The following is a 10,449-nucleotide window of genomic DNA, read 5'->3' on the forward strand; positions in this document are numbered from 1 at the left end:
TTTGAGAAGGACAGCCCACACATATCATCCATTCATGCCAATTGCTGTATATACTGACCTGAAAAAATCATATATATTCTCATATTAAGCTAATACTTGTGTCAAAACCTACACGGTGCTGCTTTGAAACATCCAACACCCATTTAATAAGTTAATGTAGTAACATCTTGCATTCAGCTTATACTTTATATGATATAACTTTACTGCACATCTTAAGGGTATTTCTCTACCAGCTTTTTAACCTACAGACGGACAATCTTACTTGTTCTTGTGCCATACTCTTTGTTTCTTAGAAGATGGGTTGAACAGAGCTCCATGAGACGTCCACAGCTTGTTTTTAAGACCTAACCCTGGTTTTAAACATCTCGAAATGTAACGCTGACTTGTTTGCTGTCTTTTTTTAGGTCTTCGTGATACAACATGTTTACAAATGATCTCTAACAACCTTCAGGCCTTCAGGGAACAGCTGGATTTATACAGAGGTTACACTGCAAATGGCTGAAAAATGCATTCAACACTTCAGGATTTCTTGCACATTATCTGTCCATAACATGGCACTACTCCTCAAATCCCAATAAAACATAAAAAACACATAAAAAGGCAACGGAATGATGTCGTTTGCAAGCCACCATGTCTTCTTGATGAGTTCTTTCAAGCCAACTTTATTAATGAAGCTCTTTAGTTGTGAACAAAAAGAATAAGCACAATGGCACATAGCAAGCCATACACACCGGGGGTCATCTTAGTCGCTATCACTTTTACAATTAAAAGGACAACTGTGTCAACAAAATCTCTTTCTGTGTCTCTGTACAGGTCAGGAATTATTCTGGAAGGACTAAGTCCTTGGTGGATTCTGCCCAATCGGCTGGTACTTGATGGGAGAGGCAGAAGCTGTCAAAGATTCTCCTCTTCCCAGGCTGCAGACTCGCAGCGCTCTGTGAGATGGCTAAACTTCCCCTAGTGGCCGATGAAGAGCAGGAGTGGACACGGTCACTTTTCACAGAGGAAGGCAGTGTCTCACACGTCGACCTGTTCTCTCAGGTGACAGAGAACCGGGAGGCTTGGGCAGCTCTGGTCTCACTGATGGGAGAGGAGTATATAATACCTCCTAATACTGCATTCCTCCTCTCTGATTTCACAAGATTACAACCACTTGTGCAAAGTGAGTGTAATGATCAAAACATTTCCATATCTGGAAAATTCATTCTATCAAAGCTGGAGAACCTGTCAGCCATTTAAATGGCTCTAGGAAAGCGATTAAAAATAAAACAAATCTGATTTAATGTCTGTTGGATTAACATGAGCTTTCTGGGTTTTCTATTTCTCAAACAGGTGGGAGTAGGTTGACCTCATCGTCATGGATCCGCCGTGGGAAAACAAGTCCTGTGAAAAGAAGTCGCAGGTCATTGGCTTCCGCGTGTTTTAAACGAGGCAAACAGGAGAATTTCATTTCAGTTTATTTTTATAGCGCCAATTCGCAACACGTCATCTCAAGTCAAGTCTGTCAAACCATACAGACAGATTGATTAAAAAGCTGTTGTTTTTTTATCCAAGAAAAACCCAAGAGATTGCATTAAGTCATTGATTTGCAGCACTCACTCACCCGTTCAGTCTGTTCATTGGTCACATGTGTCCATGACGAGAGGACCAGGTGGAAATACAGGAAGCAGATTCAGCGCTGGTAGAAAACGCTGAGAATTTTGACAAATTATTAGCAGGTTTCTTGGTAATATTGAATGCATAATTATCTGACAGGTACGCTGGATGATTTTCAGAACATCTTCTGAGGATTGCATTGGCTTTAATGCTTTATGACAAAGATGCACAGAATATTGTTCCTTAGTTTGTTTGCTCTACCGCATCCCTATTCCGGCTATTGAAGGACGTTTGCTCCAAGGATGCAGCGTTTACTCAGTAGCTGTGTCGAATCGTGGTCAGATCACGTTCACACCATAAACCGCAAACCGTACTACGACAGGTCTCGCTCTGCACCCTATTGCACAAACGATCCGCGCCAAGAGAGGAAACAATAAGGGATTTGTTTAAACGGACTGGACAGCTCAGGCGAGAAAACAACTCAAATTCAGGAGACAGGAGATCCCATTAACTAGTAAGAGATGTTTACAGAGTAAATTCTGATCATTATTTATAATGGGAGGCCTCAGGCTTGAGCAAAAAGATAGCATGGAGAGGAAACAGGCATACTTTATCTGATGCTTTTTTAGGATTTGATCTTAAGTGATTTGGAAGAAAAATCCTGTGTGAAAAACAAAAAAATAATAACTCTAGCACAAATATAGACACGGTTTAGTGATATCAGATGGTGAAGTTCCAGATAACAACCAATTGAACACCTTTCAAATGCATTGGTGGAGTCTTTGAGATTGGCTGTTGAGAACCTGGGCCCGCCTCCCTCCTGCGTATCACCTATTGGACCGGCCTTGAAACACTGGACCAATCACATCTGCCAATCAACCACTGGGGCTCAATTCAAATACCCTTATAGAGTAAGGGCACTTTAGTTTAGCCAAAGCAGAAGTGTGTCAGTGGTCGCCATGATAAGTGCTGTCTGAATAGTGCAGGCAGTAAGGAAGGAAGTAGGAAATGTAGACTGTACGCTTCCTCCCACGGCTAGTTTTGCCTAGGAACCCTGTAATGTCCCTTACCAGTGCTAAGAACCCTTAAGGTATCCCATAACCCTTTGCGTCAGCACAGCCCCCTCACGGAAATCAACAAAAATTTCCAGAGGGCAGAGCGTGTGCACTTTGTAGTTCATTTTCAGAAGGCTGTAGGGCTGGATTTGACTCTCCTCATCCATGTGCTTTTCCGTCACATAATGACGTCGGAGTTAAAGGCTGTCTGAGTTGGGCACAGCAGTCAGAAGCTCCTTTCCTCCCAACGATAGAGTTCTCACTATTGACCTCACGAAAGGTCTAGGAACAGTAGCTAGGAAGAGGAACTAGGAGCTATTATTAAGAGTATTCGGGTGGTGCCTGGATCATGAGACTCATTCAATACGGCAGCTTGGAACTGTGCACACTGCATGCCTCCACTGTGGCTCCTGATTGCTTGTTCTTTGTGACCCTTACCCTAAATACAACAGTTTCAAGTAAAAATCATGAAATATACGCAGAAAGAAATAGTTTGGAAATCTAAAAGTATTTCCCCACAGAGGGGAAACTTTTCTCTGAATTTAACCCATCCCTTAGGGGGTAGTGCTGCCACACGACAAGCAATCTGTGCTCAAGGGTCTTGCTCAGAGGACCCAGACTGACAGACCGAGTTTCAAACCACCAATCTTTGGGGCCTCTCAAAGACACAGGCGCTCTCTAACCACTAGGCCACCACTCCCACTATGCACAAATATGCATATTTCCATACAATATGACGCAAATCAAATATAGCTATGCAAATGCTGACAAATTTCCTAGCAACCTCAGTAAACAAGCAAAGAAATTAAGAATTGGTGATAAAATGGTGCACATGTCTATCCATGATAAGAATCTAAACCTAGATCCATGTACACAAAACATGTCCAAAAAGGAACAATAAAGTAAAAGCTTATCTAATTCTCTCTTTATAAACATGCAGTGTCTGTCTATCTGTGTGTATGTATGTTTTCATCTTTTCTTTTGGTCAACAACATAGTTTTATGCCGTTTTGCCAATGAAACAACTTCTGGTGTACACCAAGTACTCGTTACTAGCATAGAGAGTCTTAATGCATGTTCTGTAAACCTTGGACTGCCTATTGCAGTCCAAGCAGTTCTTTGCTGCATTGCTCCTGCATAGAGTGATATGGCGATACTGATTTATTTACAATACATTGTGCGGCCTTAGTGCATCTGGTCTTCTTTTGTCTGAGAACTTGATTTCCCTATGTGAGCATAGACCTGAAGTTATTGGCCCAAAAACTCCACTTTGAAACATCACTTTAATGCAAGGATCAATGCTCTTATGTCAATTGTCTCCATGCAGGTACAGCTCTTTGCCTTCGTCCCAGCTAAAACGCCTCCCCGTCCCCCTGCTGGCCTCTCCGGGCTGTTTGGTGGTCACCTGGGTGACAAACCGGCCAAGCCACCTTCGTTTTGTCCGTGACGAGCTGTACCCACACTGGGCTGTGGAAGTTGTGGCCGAGTGGTTCTGGGTCAAGGTGGTGGACTTCTAGAACTAACGGATTTATGGTAAGTCCCACAGAGAGGGCTTATTCTAACTGTCAGGCGGACGCCCTTTTGTCCTTCAGGTCACCACGTCCGGGGAGTTCGTGTTCCCTCTTGAATCGCCGCACAAGAAGCCGTATGAAGTGCTGGTGCTGGGTCGGTATCGTCCTACCGACGGCCTCACGAGGTGAGACTGACCTCTATACATTGCCTTGCATAATTTTTACAATGCCTTGAACCTTTTCACATCTTGTTTTTATACAACAATGTATTTATGCGGATTTTGTTTGATCGACCAACCCAAAGTAGGGCAACTAGGACACGTATCAAAATCTGAAAAGTGCCGTGTGGGGGTTCTGGACCCACCATTCACTGCAATTCAGGTGTGTGTGTGTGTCTTAAGAGGTATGTCTCCACCAGCTTTGTACATCCAGAGTCTACAATGTTTGCTCATTCCTCTTTACGAAATAGCTCAAGCTTAGTCAGATTGTGTAAAGAAGGTTTGAGAACACTCACGTTCAAGTCTTAGACCAGATTCTCAATTTAACTTACGTCTGGGATTTGACTAGGCCGTCCTTACACACGAATATGCTTTGATCTCAACCGTTTCAGTGTACCGCTCGCTGTCTGTTTAAATTGTTCTGCTGGAAGGTGAACCTCAACCCCAATCTCAACTCTTTTCAGCCTCTAACAGGATATTTAGCATTATTACCATGTATTTAGCTCTGTCTATGTTCTTATCAACTCTGGCCAGCTTCCCCACAGCATGATGTTACCCCACCTTAACGCTTGTGTGTTGAGAGGTTCAAGAGGTGTAAAGATTCTGCTTTTGCAAGGCATTTTATCTTTCGTATTGGTGTTTTTTTGTTTTTCCAAATTAAATCTTTAGATGGCATAAATCCAGGTGATTCAGTACTTATTATGTTGTTTTTCAGCCCTTTAGAAACGGAAAGCGTTCCAGTTGAAGATAAACGTTTGATTGTGAGCGTCCCGTCAGCCCTGCACTCCCAGAAGCCCTCACTGTCAGGTAAAATCTTTCAAGCGCAGTGGTTTTCCTTCGCCACTAGAGGGCAGTGCTGCAGCGTGGGTCAAATTTAATGCAGGAGATGGCTCTATCTCACAGTTATGGCTCTACTTCAGGAGTCAGTTTGCGTTGATGAAAAACGGGCCATTTTGATTTTATTCAAGACCAGCAGTTCCTGCATGGAGAATTATGGACAATTGTAGTGAAAGAAAACTCACTAAAACGAACCATTCATATACTGTTATGGTAAACACGAGTATGGGATCGTTGGTTGCAGACTGGATAAGACACCATACTGGGTTTCTTTATTTTCTATATTTACAGACATGGAACCCATGGCAGATTTGTACCTTCACTGCTGCCCAGAACCTGTGTAAGACCTTGCCAATGCATATGCAGGGACTGAGAACAAGGAAGACTTGACGTCAGCTCGTTGCCTCTCAGGGGAACGCAATTTATGGTGCAGAAAGGAGGGTGAGACATGGCCGCTGTTTGCTGGTGCCCTTTTAGCGGCACAGAAAAGCTCCTCCGCCATAGAGCCAGAGGGAGATTATTAAAATACATTGATTTAAATCATAATGATGCCTCCATTGAGCTGAGGAAACCATAGAGATTCAGCAGATTAGAAGAAAGGTTGTGTTCTGTCTCCACGTGTGACTCTTTGTTTGTGTCTGTGGGTCTCAGCAGGTTTCATTCACAACCGGTTTGTTTATTGCAGTGGATTCATTGTCGCCGGCCTGGAAGGTTTCCTTCTTGTAATCAACCGAAATGCGCCTTAATTAAGCTCCACTGGACAATTTTCAGTGATTCAGCAGCAGCACTGGAAACTGGTAACTGAAAGCAAAAAAAGAACTGTGTATTTTTCAGCTTTTTTTGAGGGGAGGGGGGGATCATTTATTTCAGGCATTTTGTTGCAAGATAACTGTCGCTTGTGGATGTGTCTCAGATGTGTTGTGAAAAGTGTATAAAGATCCCTATAAGTGAAAGCGTGTAACTCAGGTAAGATAAGAAACTACTTTATTGTCCCACATGGATGAAATCTGAGCATGACAGTGGCAAAAACACACAGTTACACACTAAATCAGTCCTGAAAAGACAGCTAAGCTTGTCTAAAGTTAGTTCTAGAGCCATAGAGAATTACCTTATCAGAAAGACTGACAAAAAAGTAAAAACATAACATACACAATTAGCGTAAGCATTGCAGTTATTGATAATATGATAACAAGGCATATTGAGATTACAAAAAACTTGGCAATAAGTGTCTGGCAGAAGCCGGCAGATGTTTGTTTAAGATCTTGCATTTCAAAGGATTCATGATAGCAGGTACTCTACTAAGGTTCTCTGGTCAAACAGGCCGGCATCATTATAGATCCTCTGCCATACTTATCAGTGGCATTTTATTGCCTTCCGGCCATCTGGGATGTTTGTTGTTAAAGAGCCATCTGGAAAAAGCCAACGGTTCCCGTCAAAGTGCCACATGTTTATGTTTGTGATGGTAGGACAGAAGGGGCTTTTTCCTGGGATGCCTCCCAATGCCTCATTATGTCGACAGTCCCTAATGGTTGTAATGAGGCACCAAGATGCAACGTTTGCTGGAGTCCTCAAACACTGAGGTTTGAATTTCCTTTACATCCCTAACCATCATCCTCACTATGCCTGTCAGCAAGATAAAGCTACCTGGCATTATTTGTCACAATTTCAGCTGTTTGGTAAACTTTAATTGTTGTTCTGCTTACAGTTACAGGCAGGTTTAGGGTTAAATTTCATGTTCTCCCGTCTTTTGCCTTTTGAAGAGTGACCTAGCGTACTGCGCTTTGAGTGGTCAGTATGACTGGAAAAGCGCTATAGAAGTTCAGCCCATTTACCATTTAATTTCATAGGCCAGAAAAAAAACAAAAACCAGTGTTAAAAGTAGTCCCAGCGTTCTTTTAAATCACTTGGAGTGTTTCCAGTAGACTGGTTGGAATGATGCTCCATGAAGATGGCTTCACAAAAAGCTGCACCTCTTTGCACCTCAATCTGAACCTCTTTGGGTTTAGATTGCCGCGACACACGCTTTAATCTGGTTCAGTGAACTGCAGCAGATTAAACTGAACACTAACATTCAAAGGCAACTCTAAACAAATAGATTTGTTAACCTTGATTTAAAGGACCTTACAGCACTTCCTCTGGGAGTTTTTTCCAGAGAAGTGGAGCATAAAAACTAAATGCTGCTTCTCCATGTTTGGTTCTGGTTCCGGGTATGCTGAGTAGATTTGAGCCAGAAAACCTGAGCGGTCTGGAAGGTTGTCGGACCGCGGCTATGTCGTCAACGTGGCCTATGAAGCCCATTTTATTCTATTTAGCCTTTCTCTCTCAAAACCTGTGGTTATCGGGCTGCAGTCAGTATTAGAACGGGTTTTAGTTTGGGCTGTGTCTTCAGAGACATCCGATTGGATCATGTCACAAATTAAGTAGGCCTATATGTTGAATTCTTTGGGTCTACCACTGGACTTTTATTTTGGTCCCTCCTCCTTAGCCACATTTGAGAACATTGAAGTGGCCATGTTACTGCATCCTACCATCTACCTTTGTTAGAGCTCTTGCTTCTTGTGCAGCTCAACAATCCTCCCATGTTCAAGGACCAAAAAACTTACATTTCGCTACCAGAGGGTCATCAGAGTGTGACTGCCAGACAGAAAAACATATATAAAAGCCAGATTCGTGTGCAGATTTTTTTTTTAGGGCTGTGGCCTTGAAGGGCCTGTTAGAGTGTAAATGTAGTTTGCAATAATTTGTCTTCTCTATCAGTTGCGTCTCATGCTCCCATTTCTTCTTCTTGCATCTTGAAAGTCTGCCTACTTACCTGGCTGTGATCCACAAGCACTGAAATGTGAATTCTTGTATCTTATTCATAGCTCTTCAGGTTTTAATCATCGATGTTTCAGATTGTTCCAAAAGTGTACTAAGACTTTGTCTGTAACCTGTTTTAGAAGGAAGCGACACCTTTTATTTTTGTTTGGATTTTCTCTCCAGAAGTTTGCCGTGCTGTCCCATTTTAAACTTAATATGATCAAACCTCTCTCTCTCTCTCTCTCTTTTCAACTTGAGAGCTGAGTCACCGGTTCAGGACGAGTTAGTCACTGAGCTGCATGTTTGGCCTTTCCACACAGCGGCTTTGTCTTTGTGACGGACATAGAAAGCAAGAAGGGGGGAGAAAAAAAAAAGGGACTAAGGTTATTCAACACATTGTGTAGGTTAGATGGGTTTTGGGAGCAGACTTTGGAGCTCATTAACTCCCTGAGTGTTGGCTGAGGTGGTGTCAGGGTAGCAGCGAGCAGAGGAAGTGAAACGTATCTGTCAGGTGTTCCTCTCCTGGAATATTAGCACTTATAAAGCCAAGGTCACTGGCAGACTCCTCACAGAGAATAAAAAAAAAAAAAAAAAAGCTGCTCAGCGGTGTGAAGGAGCTCTGCAGCTGCCACTTCTGTCTTCAGACTATTACAAGGTAACAAGTGAAGAGCTCTCACACAAGAGATCCATGCAGGCCAGTGATGTGAAACCCACATTTGATTATTTTTATTTTTTTAGGGACTATGCAGCAATCCCAATGCATGCATTTGCATGTTTGTAAATAAAACATATAAGGATGCTGCGCTTTAGTCCGTTTTTTAACACTATTATTTTGAGCACGGCTGTACACATGATGCAACATGCACAGGAAGGGTGAAGTTGGAGCTTTGTTGGCAGCGTGTGGTCCTGCATTATTGAAATGCAAGGTTGTTTTGGTCTTGCAGCAACGCATTCTACCGTCGTCTGTAGTTTGTACGGCGTGCAAAGCAACTGGATAACAAAGCGCAGCATCATTTTTACCCTGTTTTCATTTTCCTTTCCACAGAGGTGTTAAAGTTATACGTTGGAGCTGAAGCTGAGTGTTTGGAGCTGTTTGCGCGGAGTCTTCAGCCGGGCTGGACCAGCTGGGGCAACGAGGTGCTGAAGTTTCAGCACGTCACCTACTTCAGCTTGGAAGCCGAGGCCAGAGAAGACGGCGCGGACGACCCCGCCGTCGCACTTGATTGCAGTTTGCCTGAGAAAAGCGACGGTCTAGAAGTGTCCAGCCTTCCTGCCAATAGTGCAGATAGTTGACATTCGACCTGTTGGTTAAATTTACTTTGTTTTTAATAAAGATTTCTGCTGCTCCAGCTTCGGTTTTTGATCTGTAATCTGCATGCATGCAGGACTTGTTATCCATTCCTCTTTTAATTTTTTTTCTTTCTTTGGTCTTGATAAATCTTAAGGTGGCGATGATGCTGTTAGAGAGATGAAAGAGCATTTCTGTGCAGCTGTTTCGAGCCCAACCGCATCCCACACAGCAGAATCCCAACTCTCCAGGTTCTTAGCCTTTTGAGTGCTCATCGGCACAGCATGTGTCTCAAGGAAGATCAAAGTATTTCTATTTTTACTCTGTCCATGCTGTTTTAAGCTGAGCTTCTAAATGCGGGTGAGAGAAACGTTTTCGTACTGAAACTAACAGGCTCGCTTGTTAAGAGACTGTCTGCGTCTGAGGCATCGCCCAACATTCACCGAGACTTTTTGGCCCCTAATTCTCCTGGTTTGAACTTAAATGTTTGCTGTTTCTTTTCTATCATGCAAAACGTTTCTTCTTTTGTAATGGGTGGGGTCTCTCATCCTCATCTTCCTCAGAGGGGAAGATGAGGATGAGTTATTGCCACTGCAGCACAGCACACATCAAAGCTAATGAAGCTAGAATGTGACTCCAGCAGGATCGCCTACATATTGCTCTCGCCACGGTGTCCACCTTCAACACGTACGCTCATAAAGGGACACATACCGTGCATATGTTAGATGACAAGCAAGGCCATACTTTATTGAGGAATGTATCAATGTGTTCTTCAATACAAATGATTTAAACAAATTGGATTCAACTGAATGAGGCACGTTTTTTCCTCCCCCACAAAAGCAGATTTGTCCGAATTTTTCACAACATGAGAAGATGTTAGAGAAAAGAACAGTTTTTTAAAAGAATATGTTCCATTTACAGCTGATCGCTGTATAGAGCAGTAGCCAGAGGACATTAAAAACAGTCTAAAAGCTATTAAAATAGCTTTTAGACTGTTTTGTGTTTTCTTTGATGATACTTTTGACCTTTTGGCAATGCTGGCCCTTGATCAGCTTTACAAAAAGTCACCATATAGCTGAAATAATTGGTTCTGCTGGTTTGGACCAAATTATCACCCATAACAGCAGGTGTCACCTAATAGACTAC

The 10,449-nt window shown here is 42.7% G+C and overlaps 1 protein-coding gene across 1 annotated transcript; it reads left to right on the forward strand.

The window, feature by feature from the left end:
* Window positions 1–611: 611 nt before the first annotated feature.
* On the forward strand, window positions 612–9,522 carry LOC118556967 (N(6)-adenine-specific methyltransferase METTL4-like). Its single transcript, XM_036125742.1, is given in 8 exon segments — window positions 612–616; window positions 924–1,166; window positions 1,333–1,384; window positions 1,386–1,402; window positions 3,978–4,152; window positions 4,243–4,346; window positions 5,095–5,186; window positions 9,061–9,522. Coding segments are annotated over 8 exon segments (936 nt in total). The 3' UTR covers window positions 9,309–9,522.
* Window positions 9,523–10,449: the final 927 nt, after the last annotated feature.

Source organism: Fundulus heteroclitus, chromosome 21 (genome assembly GCF_011125445.2).
Source record: "Fundulus heteroclitus isolate FHET01 chromosome 21, MU-UCD_Fhet_4.1, whole genome shotgun sequence".
NCBI lineage: Eukaryota > Metazoa > Chordata > Actinopteri > Cyprinodontiformes > Fundulidae > Fundulus > Fundulus heteroclitus.